Source organism: Lepus europaeus, chromosome X, assembly GCF_033115175.1.
Source record: "Lepus europaeus isolate LE1 chromosome X, mLepTim1.pri, whole genome shotgun sequence".
Taxonomy (NCBI): Eukaryota; Metazoa; Chordata; class Mammalia; order Lagomorpha; family Leporidae; genus Lepus; species Lepus europaeus.
This window is the reverse complement of record NC_084850.1, coordinates 21,387,172-21,411,212: the sequence shown is the minus strand read 5'-3', so window position 1 is coordinate 21,411,212 and position 24,041 is coordinate 21,387,172. Positions and strand designations below refer to the sequence as shown.

General features: G+C 43.1%; 1 protein-coding gene across 2 annotated transcripts in view; it reads left to right on the top strand.

Moving 5' to 3' along the window:
- LOC133753729 (P2R1A-PPP2R2A-interacting phosphatase regulator 1-like) overlaps nt 1-15,099 on the top strand; it is a 75,798-nt gene extending 60,699 nt beyond the window's left edge. For both annotated transcript variants that reach the window (XM_062184424.1, XM_062184423.1), the window contains exon 11: nt 14,912-15,099. In XM_062184424.1, the coding sequence (XP_062040408.1) occupies nt 14,912-14,924 (13 nt within the window). In that variant the 3' untranslated portion in view covers nt 14,925-15,099. The remainder of the gene's footprint in view (nt 1-14,911) is intronic.
- Nucleotides 15,100-24,041: the final 8,942 nt, after the last annotated feature.

The following is a 24,041-nucleotide window of genomic DNA, read 5'->3' as shown; positions in this document are numbered from 1 at the left end:
TCTCTCTCTTTCTTTCTTTTTGACAGGCAGAGTGGACAGTGAGAGAGAGAGAGACAGAGAGAAAGGTCTTCCTTTTCCGTTGGTTCACCCCCCAATGCCCGCTGCAGCCGGCGTACCATGCTGATCTGAAGCCAGGAGCCAGGTGCTTCTCCTGGTCTCCCATGCGGGTGCAGGGCCCAAGCACTTGGGCCATCCTCCACTGCACTCCTGGGCCACAGCAGAGAGCTAGACTGACTGGAAGAGGAGCAACCGGGACAGAATCCAGCCCCCCAACTGGGACTAGAACCCTGTGTGCTGGCGCCGCAGGAGGATTAGCCTATTGAGCCATGGCGCCGGCAGAGAGATATCTTTGATCTGCTGGTTCACTTCCCAAATGGCTGCCATGGCCAGGACTGCATGCATGGGGATCCAAGCCCTTGAGCCATCTTCTGCTGCTTTCCCAGGCCATTAATAGGGAACTGGATCAGAAGTGGAGCATTTGAGACTTGAATCAGTGCCCATGTAGGATGCCAGCGCTGTAGGCAGCAGCTCAACCTACTGTGCCACATCACCAGCCCTGCCCTGCTAGTAAAGCTTTTTACCAAATACTGAACAAAAAATAAGATTGCCTCCAAACTGATGGAGAGGGCAAGGGATTTCTCACAGCTTGGTCAAGGACTTTGGAGAACCTCTTGTCCTGTATCGTTTTCTAGTGTTTGTCCTATTTGTTGGTGCCAATTTTTCTGACTTTTGGTCAACAGTAGAGCTGAGTTAGACAAGGTTAATCTGCGTGAGGTTTGAGTGTTCTCTCGACTGAGAGGTACCACACAAGATGACAGAGACGGGCTGGAGTTATATTGATGTAAAATATCACTTCTTGTCCTTTACCTGCTCCAGCTCTCCTGCCCTATCCAGTGTACACATTGATCTTCTTTCCAGTCTAATGAATTCTTGGCCTATCCATTTTGCCACTCTTCCTACATAATAGGCACTTTTCAAAAGAATCTGATAAGCTATATACACCAACTCCAAATAGCACTGAGCCTAGTGGCTTCCATTATGTATATGTGCCTGTGTACTTAGTTTTTTCAAAAGAGTATTTTCATAATTATGTGCACTACATCTTAGTATACAGTTTATACAGGGTGATTACTATTCAATGCTTGCTAAGCAGCAAAAACTATAAAACTTCAACTTTTAAAGTTTTCCATTTTTGAAGTTTTAAAAATCAATTTTATTGCCATATAATTTACATTTTACAGATTATACCCATTTTAAATTTAACATCATGGTATATATCATTTCAGTCACCACAGAAAAAGTTCACTGCCTCTTAACAATTAATCTGCCTCCACTCCTACTGCTGTCTACACTGATTGCTCACTAATCTCCTTTTTAGCACTAAGAGTAGATTGCTCTTCCTTAGAATTTCATGCATATGTGGTCATATGGTATGCTCTTTTTTGTGTATGACTATTTTTGCTTGGAATAGTGTCTTTAACATCCATCTGAATTGCTTTCTGTATCAGTAGTTCATTATTATTTATTGCAGAATCATCATTGTACTGTCTGTGTATGGTGTGACTTATTTATGCATTCACCTGTTGATGAATATTTGTTTTTTTAACTTTTATTTAATAAATATAAATTTCCAAAGTACAGCTTTTGGATTATAGCAGCTTTCCCCCCCATAACCTCCCTCCCACCTGCAACCTTCCCATCTCCCGCTCCCTCTCCCATCTCATTCACATCAAGATTCATTTTCAATTATCTTTATATACAGAAGATAAGTTTAGTATATACTAAGTAAAGATTTCAACAGTTTGCATCCACACAGAACACAAAGTATAAAGTACTGTTTGAGTACTAGTTATGCCGTTAATTCACATAGTACAACACATTAAGGACAGAAATCCTACATGGGGAGTAAGTGCACAGTGACTCCTGTTGTTGATTTAACAATTGACACTCTTATTTATGATGTCAGTAATCACCCGAGACTCTTGTCATGAGCTTCCAAGGCTATGAAAGCTTCTTGAGTTTGCCAACTCCGATCTTATTTAGACATAGCTATAATCAAAGTGGAAGTTTTCTCCTCCCTTCAGAGAAAGGTGCCTCCTTCTTTGATGTCCCATACTTTCCGCTGGGATCTCACTCACAGAGATCTTTCATTTAGGTCATTTTTTTGTTTTTGTCAGAGTGTCTTGGTTTTCCATGCCTGAAATACTCTCATGGGCTTCTTAGCCAGATCCAAATGCCTTAAGGGCCGATTCTGAGGCCAGAGTGCTGTTTAGGACATCTGCCATTCTATGAGTCTGCTGTGTATCCCACTTCCCATGTTGGATCGTTCCCTCCTTTTTAATTCTATCAGTTAGTATTAGCAGACACCAGTCTTGTTTGTGTGATCCCTTTGACTCTTAATCCTATCATTATAATCAATTATGAACTGAAACTGATCACTTGGACTAGTGAGATGGCATTGGTACATGCCACCTTGATGGGATTGAATTGGAATCCCATGGCACGTTTCTAACTCTACCATTAGGGGTAAGTCCGATTGAGCATGTCCCAAACTGTGCATCTCCTCCTTCTCTTATTCCCACTCTTATATTTAACAGGGATCACTTTTCAGTTAAATTTAAACACCTAAGAATAGTTGTGTGTTAATTAAAGAGTTCAACCAATGGTATTAAGGAGAACAAAAAAAATACTAAAAGGAATAACGTAGTAAGTTGTTGCTTGACAGTCGGGATAAGGGCTGATCAAGTCATTGTTTCTCATGGTGTCCATTTCACTTCAACAGGTTTCCTTTTAGGTGCTGTTAGTTGTCCCTGATCAGGGAGAACATATGATATTTGTCCCTTTGGGACTGGCTTATTTCACTCAGCATGATGTGTTCCAGATTCCTCCATTTTGTTACAAATGACCGGATTTTATTTTATTTTTTTACTGCTGTATAGTATTCTATAGATTACATGTCCCATAATTCTTTATCCATTCTTTTGTTGATGGGCATTTAGGTTGATTCCATGTCTTCGCTATTGTGAATTGAGCTGCAATAAACATTAAGGTGCAGGCAGCTCTTTTATTTGCCAATTTAATTTCCTTTGGGTAAATTCCAAGGAGTGGGATGGCTGGGCTGTATGGTGGGGTTGTATTCAGGTTTCCGAGGAATCTCCAAACTGACTTCCATAGTGACTTTACCAGTTTGCATTCCCACCAACAGTGCGTTAGTGTCCCTTTTCCCCCACATCCTCGCCAGCATCTGTTGTTGGTAGATTTCTGTATGTGAGCCATTCTAACCGGGGTGAGGTGAAACCTCATTGTGGTTTTGATTTGCCTTTCCCTAATTGCTAGTGATTCTGAACATTTTTTCATGTGTCTGTTGGCCATTTGGATTTCCTCTCTTGAGTCCTTGGCCCATCTCTTAAGTGGGTTGTTTGTTTTGTTGTTGTGGAGTTTCTTGATCTCTTTGTAGATTCTGGTTATTAATCCTTTATCGGTTGCATAGTTTGCAGATATTTTTTCCCATTCTATCGGTTGCCTCTTTACTTTCCTGACTGTTTCTTTTGCAGCACAGAAACTTCTCAATTTGATGCAATCCCAATTGTTAATTTTGGCTTTGACTGCCTGTGCCTCCGGGGTCTTTTCCAAGAAGTCTTTGCTGGTACCTATATCTTGCAGGGTTTCTCCAATGTTCTCTAATAATTTGATGGTGTCGGGTCGTAGATTTAGATCTTTAATCCATGTTGAGTGGATTTTTGTGTAAGGTGAAAGGTAGGGATCTTGCTTCATGCTTCTCTGTGTGGAAATCCAGTTTTCCCAGCACCATTTGTTGAATAGACTGTCCTTGCTCCAGGAATTGGTTGGCTGTAGATGTTTGGATTGATTTCTGGTGTATCTATTCTGTTCCATTGGTCTATCCATCTGTTTCTGGACCAGTACCATGCTGTTTTGATTACAACTGCCCTGTAGTATGTCTTGAAGTCTGGTATTTTGATGCCTCGGGCTTTGTTTTTGTTGTACAAGATTGCTTTAGCTATTCGAGGTCTCCTGTGCCTCCATATGAATTTCAGCATGTTGATGAATATTTGGATTGTTTCCAATTGATGGCTGTTACTAATAAAACTGTAATGAATATTTGTTTTTAAGCCTTTGTGCAGATGTATTCTTTAGGGTAAATACTTTGTAGAACTGCAATATAGTGTGGTGAACTCATGTTTAACTTTGTAAGAAATCGTCAGCCTATTTTCCAAGTGATTTTACCACTTCATGTTCCCATTGGCAAGGCATATTCATTTATTTTTTAAAAAGATTTATTGGGGCCGGCACCATGGCTCAGTAGGTTAATCTTCCGCCTGTGGCACTGGCATCCCATATGGGTGCCGGTTCTAGTCCTGGCTGCCCCTCTTCCAATCCAGCTCTCTGCTATGGCCTAGGAAAGCAATAGAAGATGGCCCAAGTCGTTGGGAGACTGGGAAGAGGCACCTGGCTCCTGGCTTCAGATCGGCACAACTCCAGCCGTTGCGGCCATTTGGGGAGTGAACCAACAGATGGAAGACCTTTCTGTCTCTCCCTCTCATTGTCTGTAACTCTGCCTCTCAAATAAATAAAATAAAATCTTTTTTTTAAAAAAATTATTTATTTGAGAGGCAGAGTTAGAGACAGAGAGAGGGAGAGACAGAGAGAGAGAGATCTTTTATCTGCTGGTTCACTCTCCAAATGGTAACAATACCTGGGCTGGGCCAGGCTGAAGCCAGGAGCCAGGAGCTTCATCCTGGTGCAGGGATTGTGCAAGCACTTGGGCCATTCATCCTCTGCTGCTTTCCCAGGTGCATTAGCAGGGAGGTGGATTGGAAGTGGAAGCAGCCAGATCTTGAACAGCCAAGTCTTGACACCCATATGGAATGTTGGCATTACAGGCAGTGGCTTAACCCACTACGCCATTGCACCAGTCTCTCCTAAAATTCTTGAGTTGCTTCATATGACTTCCCACTTGTTTTATCTAACTTAGAAACGCAATATAAGTTATACTCAGTTAAAGAGAGACGATGACTTATTAAAATCCCAGTGCCATACTACGTGTGTGTGTGTGTGTGTGTGTGGTCCCTTGAACTCCTCTGTGTACTGACAGGGAAATAATGATTTCACAGATACTTGCTAGTGTCATATAGGGTTGGGACTGTGAGTATGTAAAAAGATAAGAAGCATGGTATTATTCCAGGATAAAGTGCTAGTTTTATCTGAGAGTCCCCAAATGTTAGGCAGTAGAAGGAATCCATTTGTATACTAGATAATGTAGCCCCACATTCACCAGGCTGTTGACTAAAGAAATGTGATGTCTCCCTCCCTGCATTGTGAAATCAGAGGTGGTGTGCTTGCCTTTGAGAATTGCTATCCCATCATAGATGGTCTGCCCCAAACAGATGCGACATTATTTTCCTCTGTGACATAGGACCTGTTCAACACTTGACAACTGTAGATGGTTTGAGGTTATTGGGTAATGTCTGCTTTGTACCCTTCTGCTCTTAGCTTTTTGTTTCTATGAGAAACTTTCCTTTAGTCTCTAAGCCATTTAAGAATATTTCTCTATGCAAGAGTTCATTACCCCTTAATAAACTAAATATTGAAGGATTGCATGTATGCTCACATTTGAACCTTATTGAGCTTTTCTTGGGGGCAGGCCTTTCAGGGAACCTGGGTTCAATTTGTGTGACTCTGTGGAGTTCTTATTTTTCAGTGCTACCTGAAACCAGGGAAAGATATATCTGTGGTTCAAATTATTTGAGTAAGTTGAAGCCCAGTGTTATTTCCTTTAAATGGCTTTTATTATTATTTTTTTAAGGAATAAAGCTGACTTCTTACAAGGTTGAATAGCAGTAGTATGCTTTGAGAGACTAAATAGGTTAGCAGGACCTAAGTATTGTCTGTCTACTGATGCATTATTTATTCTTAGTTATATTATGCTGCTTTTCCCCAAAGGACTTGAATTAGAGACAACTAAAGTTGATAGTTAAGTTTCCTGTCACCTTGCTTTCTGCTCCTTCTCTCCTGCCAGCTGCCCGCCCACCTCCTACCCCACTGGTGTCTACCTTGGTTTGCCCTCTTCAAAAAAGGAGCCAGTGCCCCAGAGGCATGCCATTTTCTTCTCTTCTAACCACCCCCCATCCTAGCAAGTCTGAAATGAATTTGAACAATTTGATTGAAGCTCTTCATAGGCAAATTGAAGTGACCAATAAATTGAACTCCTGGAGGGAGGTGCTGGAGAGGCACTTGTGTTTTAAATCAGTTATTTTAATTTGAATCTTTGGCATTTGGGGGGTGATCAGGGAATTTTAAGGACTGGGAGCATCTGCCCTGTGCCTTGCCCCTCGAAGTCTTCTCCAGAGCACGCCATGAAGCGGGCAGAAATCAATGGACCTTTGGCTCCTATGCTCCACTTATTTAGGAGGAAACCGAAGCTTGGGAAGGTTAGTCGCTTTACCCAAATTTCCACCTGAACACATGGAAACAATAATGGCGTCTACCTCATAGGGTTGTTGTGAAGATGAACTATCTGCTGTATGTAAAACATGAAGCTGCCTGGAAAAAAAAGTGCACAATTTAGAAAGTTCTTGTTGTTCTCATCCATGAACTGCTCCACAAGGAAGGGAAGATGCCATTCATACGTATCCTCTACTCTCCCTTTCTAGGCCTTATGGCATGTGCTGCTGAGTTTCCATTGATGGCAGAGTTAGGCTCTCTTTAAATTAAAGTTCAGAAGTAAGTTGATTTGAAGAAAATCATTTGGTATCAGATTGGTATGTGGATGGGATTCCTCCTTGTACCACCAACTCAAAGTCTCTAATGGGCAGCCACTTATTTTTATTGTTTGCCTCTCTTTGCTAAAATATAAGCTCCTTCGGGCGGGAATCTTTTTCTGATTTTGTTAAGTGAGCAAAGTAGCTAAAACAACGGCTGGGAGGTGGTCAACCAATATTTAGTGACTGACTGAATCACCTTGACATTCACAGTCCTTTGTAATGGGGTCCCACTCTATTGTACAGGGTCACCTTTGCCGCTGCTCTTGTCTGCGTGTCACCAATGTTAGCAGTTTTGCCATGCACACCCCTGTCATCTCCATCACTGCATTTACTCGCAGTGTTTCCCCTGCTGTGGATAAATAATCCCGAGTCTAAGCTAAGATTTAATTAGAAGAACATTCTTCAGTGTGGGTTTGTTAGGAATGGAGGTTCAGATTGGTGCCCCCTCACACAAGGCACCAAACTGTTAGGAAAAGAGGTGCAGAACAGAGAGGAGCAAGAATATGAATTTACAGTCAGGCCGAATTTATTCAGAGAAAATAAATCTGCAGAGGTGGGTGACCAACTGTGGGCCTGCACACTGATGGAACACAGGCAGGAGGCCCTGACCCTAGGGGCCAGGCCTTTTTACATCTTAGGTGAGGGTGGGGGTAAGGGGCAGCAGGGGGAGGTGAATTCCTGGAAACTGGTCTTCCATGTGGCCACTGGGCCTCTGAACCTGGGGAAGAATGGGGTGGGGTATAAAGACAATAGTGTGTGAGACAGAATTGAGATTCAAGGGCAAGAAATAAATTCCAATATTATGTCTCTTTTGGGCAATGAGTGAGAATAGCTGAGGCTTATACCTGTGTTCTATCAGGATTTGTATCTGTGAAAAATGTAAAAAAGAGCTTTAATGCCCATCAGTCATTCCTAAGTTAAATAACTCATGCAACCTAAACTTCATGGAGGGAAATTTGGTGATATGCCTCAAAATGACAAATGCACATGGCTTTTGACTCAGAAACTCTGCTTTTTGGACTTTATTCCACAGATATACCTGCTCATGTGCCCAATGAATATGTGTTGGTGAGTCACTGTGGTGCTTTAGTCACTCCTATTAGACACAGCAGTGACAGAATTCATTACATTATTATGTAGAGCTGTATTTATTGGTGTGGGAGGATCATAATGACTAACATTAATTCAACTTGCTATATGTCAGGCAGTGATAAGTGTTTTTATGTATTTTTATCTCATTTAACCCTCATAACAACTATGTGAGGTAGTGACTATAATAGTCCTTATTTTACACAGGAGCAAATGGACTCATCAGAGAAATTCATTTACTTAAGCAAGGTCAGACAACTAATAAGGAGCAAAGCTGAGATGTCCAAAATATATTATGATAAAACACTATATATACTATGACTCAATGCTGTTAAAAAAGTATAGAGAAAAATTTATATGTGTGCGTGTAAAAAGATCATAAAGAAATATGTCAAAGTGTTAATAGTTGGATAGTGGCATTGTGTATGCTTTTAATTTTCTCCTTCTTACTTAGCGTTTTCTGATTTTTCTGTTAAATTCGGGGGCTGACACAGAAGGAGGAAGTCAAGGCAGAAGGCACAATTACCTGTGTAACTGTAAAGGTTACTAAGCTTTAGAAATCTGCTGGTAATGTGGAACCATGACCCAGATAGGAAGGAAGTGTTTTTAGGCTGAGAGGAAAAAACCAGTGGGGAGGGAGAGCTGGCCAAAGGGAAAAAGGATGGCTCCTAGGGCTCCTTTTCTTGCAGGAAAAGGCAGGAGAACCTAATGCCCAGGGTACTAGTGGGAGGGGTGACCGTGAGGAGAAAGTGCCTCCTTCCCATGAGGCTGAGCGTGAGGGGATGGACAGGTTTGGGCCCCCATGCAGAGAAGTGGAGAGGCGAGGTGAGATAGGAAATACTCAGAGAGCTTCTGCTTGATGATCTGGGTGCCTCTATCATAGAAATCCAAAGCTGGGCTCTGCACTAGGGGGGTCTGGTGCAAGGGTGAGGTACGGGATGTGAGGAGAGAGGGAGAGGATTTGGAACAATCACTGAGAGAAATTTGATACAGATATATAAAAGGACTGCCTTGGGGCCCCTCTGAGGCTGGCTGGTCTGGCTTTGTAGTGGAGCCAACTTCATGACCTTCTCCAGCAATAGCTGTGAGCCTGGGAGCAGGCAGTGGAGAGAATGCATGGTGGGGTTTTCACAGGCCTTGGGGACTGGCAGAGCAGGTGCCGCTGAAGGTCACAGGGAGAGTGAGTTCAGAGGATCCACACTAGCAGAGCTAAAATGGCTGGTCATCAGGCTGACTTGGAAGGAGGAGAGGAAGCCAGCAGGCTACTGTTGGCCCTTAGGAAAGGAAAGGGAAGGACGGGCATACTGGTCGTTGTGGGGGCCAAAGAACCGCACAGGATCACCAATAGGAGGCTCGGGTCAGAGGGCTTTCTGAGTTTAAGGTGTTGAAGGAGTCTCGAATGGGATCCTGGGGTTTGGTGGCAAGGAGCAGCAAGGAAACAGCACAGGATGAAAGGGCACAGGCAGCACTGGAACACCTCTTACCTAACGGAGGGCAGCTGGCAATACTGGCCAGAATTACAGCTGCCCACTCTTTTCCATCCAGCGAGGGCACTTTGAGGAATTTCTCCCGAAGAGACACTCACTTGACTGTGTGCACAATGATTGTATAAGATGAGTCACTGCAGCAACAGATTGGCAAGAGCCTAAAGATCTTTCGATAGTGATTTGATTAGTTCAGTACATTATGCTTCATAAAATGGACTGCTAGGTGGCTGTAATGTGTTATGTATTGATATGGAATGCTCTCCAGATTATATCGTTAACTGGAAGAAGCAAGGTTTACAACAGTGTGAGCAGTTTTGTAATGTGTTTACAAACATATGCATAAAACATTGCCATAAGGATACATAAAAAGCTGTTGCCTCCAAAGAGGCGGGATTGTTGGCAAGTGCACAGGGGTTGGAAGCTATTGGCTAGAGGTTAAAGGTTAAAAGGGGACTTTTCACTTCTTTCTTTTTCTGTACCTTTTGTATGAGACATGTGAATATATTACTCCCTGAGAAAATACAATAATTAACTTAAAATTATATATAATTTAAATATTTATTTACAATATGATTTTCTACATAACTTGAATCTATTAATTTGAACATGCATATAATCAATAACTCGAATCTCTTTTTATTAAATCATTAAAACAAAAGCACAAGGACAACTTCCATCAGAGATTTGCTTCAGACCAGTTTGCTAGATGTAACAGGTGGGAACTTGGATGAAATGAAATTGATCAAGTAATCAAGCTGCTAACTGTAGCAGATGGGTGATGGGTATATGGGGGTTCATTTTCATTTGAAACATAAAAGTGCCATCTTTATACCTCAAAAACAGTTAAACTTTGGCAGTGAATTAAGCAAATGCTGTTCTCAGTATTTTGGTAAATTTTTCAGAATACAGAAGTTGAAATAGAAAAAAAAAAAAAACTCTCACTAGGCCCTTGCTAAGAACATTCATGTACTTTCTCATCCTGGCTCTTGTATCTCATAATTGAGTGGAAATTCCCATTCTCCCATTGGCTTCAGAAACAGCAGTACTGCCTCACTGATTTCCCTTTATTATGGGACCCGGTACTGTTCTCCGGATTTTTCCTATTAACAACAATCTTTCCCCATCCTGTTGTGTGTTAATTGGCTACTGCCTTATCCTTATTACTGGGAAAGTTCATCCTGTTCTCAAAAAAATCACTTCTTTAGTTTCTTACACTCACTTGACTTTTTCTTCCTGCCTCACAGTGTATTATTAGCAACTCTAACTAATTTGGGGCCACGCCCTTATGCAAGTTACTTATATTCATCAATCTGGGCCTGAGGTCTCTTGGACATCAGATCTACATCAGTGGGAAGGTCATCAATAGTAGGCACACTTGTGTCCAACCTTTCAGCCTCAAATTGTTTGGCTTCTCCCTGCGCTGCTTGTGTTACCTCAGAGCCTATGGCCCCCTCAGCCTGACCCCTGACACCTGCTAATCTATGCCTTGGCATCTGTCCTCAGGAGGCCCGTGGCTTCCTCTGGCTGCCCACAGGCGCAGACTCCTTCCCCACATCCCACAGTCCGTCAGTCACCTCTGCTTGCATGTCTCAATGGGACCCCAAACTTCATTCTCCCAACTTTACATGTCTCCTTTACCCCTTCCCTACAGAGCTCCTCTGACCCCTTTCCCAGGAAGTCTGTGTTGATTTTATCTCCTCTGTGCTCTCCTAGCATCCTTTATAACATGAAATGGAGCTTGCCTCTTTATTGTCCCTCCTGCCAAAAACTGTAAGCTAAAGATAGACACCAGGTCTTGTTCTCCCTTGAATTTCACACACCTCGGCATTGGGTACATGGTTAAATGCTCAAAATACCATACATATTTTAAATTGTTAATTTTAAATACTTAAACTTACAGAAAACCGCCTAGAATAGAACGTTCACATTGCTTTTTCAAGATTCATCTGTTGTAAACATCCTTTTACATTTGTTCTATCTCTCCACATATACACTCAGATACACACACACACATACACGATTTTTTTTCCTGAAACACTTGAGAGTAAGCTACAGACATCATGTCCCTTTGCTCCTTAATCCTTCAGCATGTTTCCTAAGAACAAGGACATTATGTTACATAAACACAGTGGAGTTCTCAAGTTCAGGAAGTATAACACTGACTCAGTATATTGTTACATGTGGATCTTCAAAACATTCATGGAAGATGTGTATTATGAAAAAACCTATGCAATATATTCATACTAAAACTATGCAAATATATTAATACCAAAATCAACTTAGCTTTTAATTTCATCTTCCATGAACTTTTTGAGGTACCCTCATGTAATCTACAGCTCATATTCAAATTCTAATTGCCCCAAAATTGCCCTCCATAGCTATTTTTTTTCCCTCAACCATAATCCCATGTAGGATCACACATTGTATTTAGTAGTCATATCTCTTAGTTTTCAAATCTGGAACTGTCCTCAACCTTTCTTTTTCTTTTATGGCATTGACGTTTTGGAAGTGTGCAGGTCCTTGTAGAATGTTGTCCAGTATGGGTTTGTCTGATGTGTCCTCATGATGAGAGTCAGGTTACACATTTTTGGCAGGAGTGAAACATGAAAAGGCACATGACTATTCTTTATAATATTAATTTTGATTTCTTGGTCAAGATGATGTTTTCCAGATTTTTCCACTGTAAGGAGACTATTTCCTTTTTTTACTTAGTAACTAAAGTATGGGGTGATACCTTGAAAGTACACAAGTATCATGTTTTCCAGGAGGATTTCTCTAACCAGTTTTAGAATCCATTGATGACCCTTTGGCAGCTGTCAAATAGTAATTTTCCATACATATGCACCTTTTCGTAATAATAGGTATGTAATAATACATATGCACCTATGTGTCCTAAAGAAGGGATGCCTCTTTTGCTAGCAGCCTCTGGTTGGTTCCAAGGGTGAAGTCTAGGCAAACACAAGCTGGCAGCTGGCTCCAAACCACATGATCCTTCATAGCACTTGGGAGCTTTAGATGAGGACCTCCTATAAGCCTCTGGTCTTAATGGGGCCCCAGAATGGACTCCTAGACTTCCCCAAGATAGTGTCCATGCGAAGCACTGGCAATAGCAGCTGTCTGCTCAGTAGGCCCCATGCCTTTGGATTCACTGTCTGCCTACCTTCGCTACTTTGCCTCAAATGTGAGAGCAGAAAGGGTCAAGGGGGGATTTCTTGCCTGCATTTCGACCTCTCTGAAAAATATGAAGTGGAATTCAGTGTTGCACACAAGCTCTTCTGCCATTCTGCAGATCCATATTTTGAACCGCTTGTATCAGGGCACTATTTTCTGCGGATTGATATACAGAGAAGGAAAGGGGGCCGTGACTCCATGGAGGGCAGAAGGAAGTGTGTGGGAGGGCTATCTCTGTTTGGGGAATCCGTTACTTTCCTGGGGCATCTGTGATGTAGTATCAGAAACTGAGTGGCTTAAAGCAACAGAAATGATCCTCTTCCAGCTTCTGGTAGCTTCCTTGACTCGTGGCTGCACAACTCTAGTCTCTGCCTCTGTCTTCATATGGTGTTCTTCTCTTTTTGTAGCTTCACATGGTGTTCCCTCTCAGTATCTTTGTCCAAATTTACCTCTTGTTACAAAAACATCAGTCACATTGGATTAGGGCCCTCATGATAATGTGACCTCATCTTAATGTTATTACAGTGGCAAAGGCCCTACTTCCAAATAAGGTCACATTCACAGGTACTGAGGATATCTTTTGGGGGGACATAACTCAATCTGTCCATGGACCCTGTCTAAAGTGTAACCCATCTGAGAACACGAAGTGGAGTGCTATTCTCTCTACTTAGGCCAGTATAAGCAGAACTCTCTGTCTCTCCCACTTGCTCTGGTTTTATTGGCTTGCCAACATGTAAAGAAGAAAAATGAGATGAGCAGAACATGCTCTGACCCTCGAAATAGACTTACGACACAATTTGCAAGTGATCACAAGCTATTCATGTAACCATTACATAGCGGACAATAATAGAGAGCAATTACAATCTGCATAGCTCTTGCCCTTACGTTCCCTCATATCATTCTCACAATTGCTTTGTGATATAAATACATTTGTCACCATTTGACAGATTGGGAGCATGAGACCCAGAGAGATGAAGTAACTGCCTGCAGGTCACACAGCCCAGTAAATTCCATGTAAGGCAGGATCACGTCTGTGAAGCACAGAGCCCACTCCCATGGTAGGCAGTCAGTGAATATTTGTTGGCTGAATCAGTGACTGGATTATGAAATCTGAGACTACATCTCTGGTCTCCATTTGCTGATCAATTACTCTTTTCATTGTGCTCCATGAATAACTTACACACTGCAGCCTGTAGTGTGGTCACAAGACAGAGATTGGGGGTATAGATAGAAGTGGGTCAACTTCAGATTCTCCTGCTGTATTTGAATGCAACAAGCATTCTTACTCCTGCTCCACACCTGATAAACTGATGAAGAAATCATTTGTCAACATACTTAAACTACTGGCTTCCAATTTTAGCTGATCCTACCATTTGTCTAAAATTATGTGTGCATGGAAGGCAGGCTTTATCACATCAAGGGTTTTGCTATAACAGTGTATCCAGGAAGTAAAGAATTCAGCATGTTAGCTTAGTATCTTGGAAATGGATGGTTGGCTTCCCTTTATTCCCACTTTGAGTCTCCATTGGCATGGGGGAGACATCCAGAAACCTCCATTAGCCAGCCAATAAGGACTCATTAATAAGCTCTTGTGTGCCCTGCGACCCTGGACTAGATACTGTGGGAGAAAGAGTGCTATGGCAGCCACGTGGGAAGCAATGAATATGGAAATTGCTAAATACCTGGTAGGTGACAGATGCTTCACAAACCCTGAAAGGCAAGTTATTACCCCCATTTAACAGATGAGCAAACTGAGTGGTAGAGAGACTTAGACAACTTGCCCAAGGTCACATAGCTTTTTGGTGGTGCAACTGGGATTTGAACCCAGGCCCCTCTGACTCAAACTAGGAGAATAATGTAAACCAGCTTATGGTTGTGCTAGGAAGCATGGGCCAGATGTACTGAAGTTTCAGGGAGATGTACGGAGTATGTGAAGGCCAAGATGGAACCTCTAGGAGACAGGGTGTGCCAGGCCAGGAATCTGACAGCCTGTGGCAGGTGCTCCCATCCCAAATCCTCCTGCAACCTGTTGGTTACAACCACCTGTTCCCACCCGAGAGCTCAGGCTTTGTCCATCTCCTGGTTTGCTTGGGGAAGTAGAGAGAAACTGGTTTGGATTTCTACATTCAGCTCAAGCAGCCCTTCTCTGAGGCTAGTTGAACTCTTATTCTTCCAAGTGCCTGATCTCCTGGGGCAGTTTCTCCTCTGAGCTGAGACGGGCCTCTTGGCTGTGTGTGGTGGTCTGGTGCCTCTCATCCCAGGACTCCAAGACTCCAGACACACACCCTGGCCTGACCTCTCTCTCTTTCCTACCCTTATGCTTCTATTCACATAGAAGCGATGAGAAGAATTTAACAGGTTTCTGCTTTTTTTCCATGTCAGGGAGAAGAGATGATTCAGTTGGCTGCACAATCTTCCCAGTTTGTTCAAGGCACAACCAATGGACAACTCCAACTGAAACATCATTTCTGTCAATTCGAATAAAAGAAGGGCACATGCATTCTCTGATGCTTTTCCCTAGCCAAGAAACTAAGATGGGAAGGAAAAGTTAAGGAGTTACAATGAATAGGGTGGGGGATGGGGTTCTCTCCCAAGAAAAATGGGATAAATGAAAGGTTTTGTAGGATGCCCACATCCCACATTGGAGTACCTGGGTTTGAGTCCCAACTCTAGCTCCTGGCACCAGCTTCCTGCTAATGCACACCCTGGGAGGCAGCAGGTGATGGCTCAGGTGATTGGGCCCCTGCCACCCATGTGGGAAGCCTGAATTGGGCTCCTTGCTCCCAGATTCAACCTGGCCCAGTTGTCACTCTCACAGGCGTTTAGAAAGTACATCAGCAGATTGGAGTTCTCTCTCTCTCTCTCTCCCTCTCTCTCTCTTTCTCTCTCTTTCTCTTTCTCCCTCTCTCTCTCTCTCCCCTGCTTTCACATCTGTTAAAAATTAAAAAAAAACTAAACATTAATTTAAAAAAATAATTCAAAAATCAAATTAAACAAATATGGGATTGCGCTGGAAGTTTCTTAAAATTTTGAAATAATTATAGATCCACAAGAAGTTGCCTTTCACCCAGTATTCCCCAATAATCACATATCAAGTGATTACAGTATAATATAAAGGCCAGAAAATTTGACAGAGGTACAATGTGTGTTTGTAGTTCTAGCCATTTTACAACATGGTTAGATTCATCGAACCTTCACTGCAATCAAGATACAAAACAATTCCATCTCCACAAAGAGCTCCCTTGTGGACCCTTTTTTTGTCACACCCGCACCATCTCTAACCTCTGGGAATCTCTAATTCATTAATGTTTTTCTCCATCTCTAAAATTTTGCACTTTACAAATGTCAGTTTCTGGCACTTTTAGTTTTCACAAAACTTCAGGCTCAAAAAATGGCTTCTCCAAGCCCAGACTCAGATTCCCTCTACAATGTCCCTGTCAAATGTCTGTCCAGTCCCTGGCAAACAAAAACCAGAACTTTATTGAGTTCTTAGGAGTGTTGAAAACTTTGATATAAACCTTTAGAGCTAGGGCACGGTTTCCTTCCATAAATGCCTTCACACTGTGAAACTCTTGGCTTTAGATTAACTATTACAATAATGCCCTCTTGTGCTGATTTAGCTGTCACACACTGTGTTGTCCCAAACCAGCACCTCCTTTTTCTGTTCCTTTTACCTAGTGAGAGGGACAAGGTATGGGGATCCTGGAAGGCCCATAGAAAATTCCAGAACTCCATTAACTACAGATTAAAACTCTGGCCTCCAGCAATTTGGGCCTTTCAAAGGAAAGTGGTTCACGTGTGGAACTGGGTCCCTCAGTTGATGTGTTATGTTATGTACATGATCTCTACAATGATCATTCTACAAGATCATCCAAGCTAGAGTCGAAGTCCCTGGGACTCTTTTATGGGTACAAGAGCATTGCAGGCCACTGTGTAGTCTGTGATAAGAACACAGAATAATCAGCCAAAGTCGTGCTAAGGTGAGAAGGAAGGAGTTAGCAGAAGGGAAGCCGCAGGAATTTTGTGGCTCCAATCACTTTGGATCCCTCACCTCCTCTGCCCTGGACTGTTTTGACATCTTCCCATTTAGCACAAATTTGACTTGTTCTTCACTTCACAAAGAACACTGTGCTCTCCTCAACTGAACAGCAGCATGTACGAAAAGCCAAGGTCAGACCCATTAGGATGTGGTTCCCTTTAAAAGAAATGGCTCCCTTCACAGCCAGCCCCAGAGGTAGAGGTGGGGGTGGGCACCTGCCTTTGAGCCAGGAGACACTGTGGTCCAGGCAACAGGACCCCCAGTTGCTTACTTTCTGAGACCTTTGCCTTCCAGAACACTCTTCACTTCCCCTTAGGTGAGGTGAATAGGAGCAGCGAAGGACAGAAGGAGAGAACGCAGCTAGCTCTGTGCCCAGCCCCGGTGCCATTGCTCTGGATCCACATCACAGCCCGCAACCAGACTCTCAGTATGCGTGATAAGATGATGAGTGCAGCCACTTACATCGCAAGGTCCCCTCCACCCCTACCCCGACCCCTCACCAGGGAACCCAGTGCTATTATTTGTAATTTCCAAAGTGAAAAGATATGTACAACTAATTAAATAATCCTGACATGTTCTCAGCTTTCTTTATATATATATATATATATATATATATATATATATATATATATATATATATAATTTTTGTGGCTATTCTTGTGTGTGTGTGTGTGTGTGTTTTTTAAATCAGCCTCTGGGAAGTGGAAAGAACACAGAGCTAAGCAGGTGGCCTGGGAGCAGGTCTTGGCTCTGCCTGTCACTTACTGGGAGGCCTTCTTGTGGAAAACAAGGAAGTTCAACTATCAGAGCCTCAGTTTTCTCATCTGAAAAAGTGGGCTAACAACTACCCTTGTTACTAATCTTACAGAAATGGGAGTTGAAATAAAAAGAGACCTTAGGGAAGTCCTTGTGGAGGTTTTGGAAGGAACACACAGTTATTCATGCATAATTAAAATACAATATTCAAAATACACTGTTTTCAACATGTGCTTTCATGTTTAGAAAAACACCCTTAAGGGGCCAGCATTGTGGTGCAGCAGGTTAAGCCACTGCTTGAGACAACAGCATCTTGTATCAGAGCACCAGTTCTAGTTCCACTTCTGATCCAGCTCTCTGCTATGGCCTGGGAAAGTAGCAGAAGATGGCCAAGTCCTTGGGCCCCTGCACCCACGTGGGAGACCTGGAAGAAGCTCCTGGCTTGTGGCTTTGGATTGGCACAGCTCCAGCGATTGCAGCCATTTGGGGAGTGAACTAGCAGATGGAAGATCTCTCTTTCTCTCTCCATCACTTTGCCTTTCAAATAAATAAATGTTAAAAAAAAACACTTTTAAAATAACTCAAAGTCTTATCTATTTTACCTTAGGTGTTTTTATTGATTCTTTTCACTTTTGTTTATTTTGCTTCAATTCTCAGCGTTGTTCATTTTATATATATATATACACACACATTTGTCTCTATATATATGTATATGCATATATATGTATATATATATTTAGTACATGGACAAACTTGACCATACGATGTCATTTCATCCACCTGAACGTGAGACAGGTGATCCAAATAGTTACTTACATGGCAGAGGACATGCACTTAGAATTCGATTTCATGCATAAAGACAAGTAGTTTTGTTAAGCCAGTAGGCTTACCACTTTTTCAGCAGGTATACTGTCTCACAATAGCAAGTTGTGTCCAGGTCATTTGGTTCTGGAGTAGAAAGTCAATCATAACCCTGTGGAGGCCTAGCACCAGGCCAGTGTGCCTACCCTCCGCACCTGGTCTTTTTATGTGAGGGCAGATTGCCCTGTGCTGGATCCCTGGGGTTTTGAGCTGAGAACTTCATCAGGTTCCTGCTAGAGGATAATTAATCATCACATCAGCTACTTGGTTGCAAAACCAAGTAGCCATGCTGATCCATTAATGCAAGTCCCAGGAGTCATTAGGGCAGCAAAAGAGAAGGAAGTGGCCTGATGTCCTCACAGGATTAGAGCAGAGAAGTTCCCCAGATCTGATGAGTTCCAGCTAACCTGGGGGTATGCTCTAGGCATATGCTTTTGCTCCCTCTTCCAGTAATATCCACAATAGCCACAAACAAAAGGGCCTATTGTATTGCCCAGCAATGCTTAAGCATATAAAGCTACCTTCTTGGTGTAGGCAACTCAGTACTCCAGCAGAGCCACAGGCTAAGGCCACCCAGCGGGTCACACAGTGAAATAGGTGGCTAATAGGTGTCAGTTAACCACTGTCCCTTCCTGCCTGTGTGATGACGACAAACTGATTTTTGCATTTTTACTGATGATTGGAGTCTATAGCAAATCTTCTCTGTGCTCCGGGAGAGCTTGTGGCTTGCAACTTGCTTCATATTTGGGTCAACAGTCACTGTCGAGAGGGAGTAACTTTGATGGTTGCTCCAGTTCTGGTTTTCTGACCACTGTAAATACTGAGCTGGGTGCACAATGCTGGGTGTAACAGCTGGTTGAAAGTGAAAAGGCCTTTCGCTGGAGCCAGCAATTGTGATGCTGATAGCAAACCCTTTGGTTTTCTGCCTTTGGCGGTGGTAGTTGCTGAGAAGACTGGTTGGTTTTGTGTTGTGTCTACACATACTGTCTCACTTTCTTCTTTCACCGAGTTGCCCCCAAATTGAACCCTCTGTATGGGAAGAAGCATGCTATAAGTCATAGACTTTGAAGCCAGCCAGACCTATGTTCATTAGCTGTGGGATCTTGGAAAAGTCAAATAATCTCTCTCGGCTTCAGTTCTCTCATCTTTAAATTGGGCATGATAATATCTACCTTGCAGTATTGTTGCAAGATGGATAGGAGGTTATTCTGTGTCTACCCTGTGCCAAGTGGTCAGTGCTTCTTTAACTTTGCATGCGTGCACAGATCACCTGGGGATCTTGTTACCAGCCTACCCTGATCAGTCAGGCGGGGGTGGAGTCTCATTGCTATCCTTTGTTGGTAAGCTTGCAGGGGATTCCCAGGCTGCTTTCTGGGCCACAGGCCCATACTTGGGGCAGCAAGGGTTTAGATAGCATATGCTAAGCAGCCAACACAATTATATATGTATTTAATTCCATTTTCCATGAGCTTTTTGAAGTCCCCTCACGCATGATCACCTTGGAATAATTTAATCACTCATTGAAAAAATGAGAAGAGGCACCAGTGTTGTGGTGCTGTGGGTTAAGCAGCCACCTGTGATGTCTGAGTCCTGGCTGCTCTGCTTCTGATCTAGCTGCCTACTGATGCACCCGGAAAAGCAGCAGAAGGTGGCTCAAGTAGTTGGACCCCTGTCACCCATATGGGAGACTCGGATGGGGTTTCTGGCTCCTGGCTTCAGTGTGGCTCAGCCCTAGCTGTTGCAGGCATTTGGGGGAGTGAACCAGCAGATGGAAGTTCTCCGTTTCTCTCTGTCCCTCTGTCTTTCACATAAATAAATCTTTTTTAAAAAGGTAAAAATGAGAAGACCTTTTCCCACAAAAGTAATACCAGTCTGCCAATAGTTGTATTTCCTTAGCTTTGACAAAATCTCTCATCAAGATTGGCCAGTTTATTATACTATCTCCTCCACTTTTATAAATGTTTAAAATTTTCTGTAATAAATTTTTTTAAAGATTTATTTATTTATTTGAAAGGCAGAGTTACAGAGAGGCAGAGGCAGAGAGACAGATGTCTTCCATCCACTGGTTCACTCCCCAAATGGCCACAATGGCCAGAGCTGGGCTGATCCAAAGCTAGGAGCCAGGAGCTTCTTCCAGGTCTCCCATGTGGGTTCGGGGGCCCAAGGACTTGGGCCATCTTCTACTGCTTTCCCAGGCCATAGCAGAGAGCTGGATTGGAAGTGGGGCAGTCAGGACTTGAACCGGCGCCCATATGGGATGCTGGCACTGCAGGTGGTGGCTTTACCTGCTACGTCACAGTGACGGCTCCATAAATTTTTGAGTTAAGAAATCAAACCAAGGCTGGTGCCGCGGCTCAATTGGCTAATCCTCCGCCTTGCAGCGCCGGCACACCGGGTTCTAGTCCCGGTCGGGGAGCCGGATTCTGTTCTGGTTGCCCCTCTTCCAGGCCAGCTCTCTGCTGTGGCCAGGGAGTGCAGTGGAGGATGGCCCAAGTACTTGGGCCCTGCACCCCATGGGAGACCAGAAGCACCTGGCTCCTGGCTTCGGATCAGCGCGGTGCGCTGGCCACAGCGCGCCGGCCACGGCGGCCATTGGAGGGTGAACCAATGGCAAAGGAAGACCTTTCTCTCTGTCTCTCTCTCTCTCACTATCCACTCTGCCTGTCAAAAGAAAAAAAGAAATCAAACCAGGGTCTGGCATTCTGACATAGTGGATAAAGCCACTACCTGCAGCACCAGCATCTCATATGGGTGCTGGTTGGAGTCTCAGCTGCTGCACTTCCGATCCAGCTCTCTGCTAATGGCCTGGGGAAAGCAGCAGAAGATGATCCAAGTGCTTGGGCCCCTGCTACCCCTATGGGAGTTCTAGAAAAACTCCTGGCTCCTGGATTCAGCCTGGCCCAGCTCCAGCCATTGCAGCCATTTGCGGAGTGAACCAGCAGATGGAAGACCTCTCTTTTTGTCTCTCCCTCTCTCTCTGTAACTCCAGCCATTGCAGCCATTTGGGGAGTGAACCAGCAGATGGAAGATCTCTCTTTTTGTCTCTCCCTCTCTGTAACTCTGACTTTCAGATAAATAAATCTTTTTTTTAAAGAAAGTAAATCACAACAGGAATCTGAGGGCCGTGAAACTGTCCTGTATGCTGCTATCCTGGCAGATACAAGTCATCATGCATTTGTTCAAACTCACAATACGTGAACCCTTAATGTAAAGTCTGCACGTTGAGTGATCAGTGTAGGTCCGTGGATTGTACCCAATGCAGCATTCTGGTGTAGGATGCTTGAGAGGAGGGGAGGCCGTGCCTGTGTCTAAGAGGGAAAGGAGTATAGGAGCACTCCCCGTTCTTTCTACAGAATATAGCTGGGAACACAAAACTGTTCTCAAAAATAGATTGTTTTTACAAACCACAAACAGAAAACACCTGTTTCCTAACCATCTATGGACAGAAGATACAGAGTATCTAATATGATTAGCTCCAAACACGTATTCATTATATATTCATTACTAGAACTTTTGTTTAAATTCACCACATAAATTCATTATTAACCTTGCCTTTCAGGACTTATGATTGTGCAAAAGTGATTTACTGTGGGATTTCACTTGTGTGTGTGCGCCACATTTGCATTCTGCCATCCATCCAGCATATTTGAAAAAAAATTGTTGCAATAATTGTACCTATTTATGGCCTACAGTGGTACATTTCAATACATGTACACACATTTTCCTAACATGAGCACAGCTCATATTTCATTCTGTCAAGACAGATTTTGCATTGTCCACCTTGGTGGACTAAAATCTACCAATATTCTCAAGCAATCATTTCACTTATTCTTGTCACTTTATTAAATGGCCTTCTGCCATCTACCTGGATCACATCTGGAACTGCCTAACTTGTATGTTCATGAAGTCAGTGATTTGCAAAGCAATTGCCCAGCTAATTGGAAAATGCATTTGGTGGGCTGGATATGCCCCACCATCATCTTCCTTGAAGTGGGTCCAGTTTTTATTTTATTTTATTGATATATTTATTTGAAAGGAGAGAGAGAGAAAAAAAACCACTTCCATCTGTTGGTTCACTCCCCAAATGCCCACAACAGCTGGGGCTGGGCCAGACTCAAGCCAGCAGCCAATAACTCCATTCTGGTCTCCCACATGAGTGGGAAGAGCCCAAGTACGTGGCCATCTTCAGCTGCTTTCCCAGATGCATTAGCAGGGAGCTGGATCAGAAGAGTATTGGGACTTGAACTGGCACTCTGATTTGGGATGTGGATGTCACAAGCTATGGCTTAACCCACTGCACCACAGTGCCTACCCCTGGGCCCAGTTCTTATTAGGCACTGAAGATGTCATAGCCTAGAGTAGGTGTCAGTTTTATTGCATGAACATTTTCTGATTACCCGTGTTTCAGGCAAGTTGGAGAACAGCAAAATGTACCCAAACGAAACAGCCAGCTCGGGTTTAGTCCACTTGCACTTTGTTCTCTTCGTTGTATGAAGCCTCTCCAAACCTGTATCCTAATTTATTCCTCCTTTTCCTGCCTGTGGCTTACTTAAAGGGTCTTTGATGTGGTCACTGAACAAGGCCTCATGCTGATGCCTGGTAGCTAGGTCAACTCTTTGTTATTCTGTTCGGTATTTAATCCTGGAGCCTAATGTTCTGCTCTGGTATGTTGTTTATCACTTCCAGATTATAGGTGTAGCAAATATTTTCCTAATGAAATAATCACTAACTTGACATTCTGCTGCTGAGATACTACAGGGAAGTTCTGCTGGGCTCCTCTATTTGAATCATCGAATGAAGTCACAGGGTCCCAGTTTCGCCCCCAACTTCCTTTAGGTCTAAATTGTTCCTTGCGGGCATGTACCCTGTAAATGTCAAGGCTTTAGATGCCACTTGAAATCGTCAAACTCTTTCATAATAGCAAAGTTTTGAAACCTTAACAACTACTTCCGTGTGCATGTGGAAACCCTGTAGGCATCTCCACGGGCAGCTGCTATATAGTCTGTCTACTTAATGGCTTGGCGAACGAAAATATCTAGGAGTCGCTTCATTTGTTGCCCGAATCCCTTCTAGAAGCCTAAAACTTAACATGATGACTTTGTACGACTCCTTTGGAAGTGAACTCAGGTGGCAGAATTGTGCTGGCCTAACGATTTGGAGGTGGCAGAAACACCTGCGGTGACAGATAATTACAATGATTGCCGTGTCTCTTGCTGTGCGCTTCCTGTTTGCTGGCTGCTTTCAGGATGAATCACACTTGTTTTCACAGTGACAACCACTTCTTTACCTCTTCCCTGATTAAACTATAATACCCACAGCCCCTGGACTAGCTTCGTTCTTTCCTCATTAGCCTACGTTCATCCCCTTGAATCATGGCAATAAAGTCCTCTTCAGGGTTGGCAAGAAATTAATAGCGCATACATCACAGTGTCAAATATCTCCCTGTATACTCTTCTAAAAGAACCCTTCTCATCGCGTGGCACACTCATCCTTACCTTTCCTTGTGAACCCACTCCTCTCAACGTGAATCAGGTCTTGGACTACTCAGAAGACATTTTGAAAGAGACAAAATGATGTTTATGCATAACACTAGAAATACACATTGGCTAATAAAAGCGATCACTTTTTAAGGGACTGGGGAGGGCTGCCTTGTCACTGTGTATCTTTTTAGAAGCATGTGAATATTAACTTCAAAAAGTTAAATTAAACATGAATTAACTCCCTTGGCTAAGTTGAACTGGAGACATTTCTAAATGCTCACATATTTTACCATTCCTATTTTTTTAATTTAACTCACAAAAGTATGAGGCAAATTTGGTAACCCCCTCCCAAGAAATACTTACATCATTGCAAAAC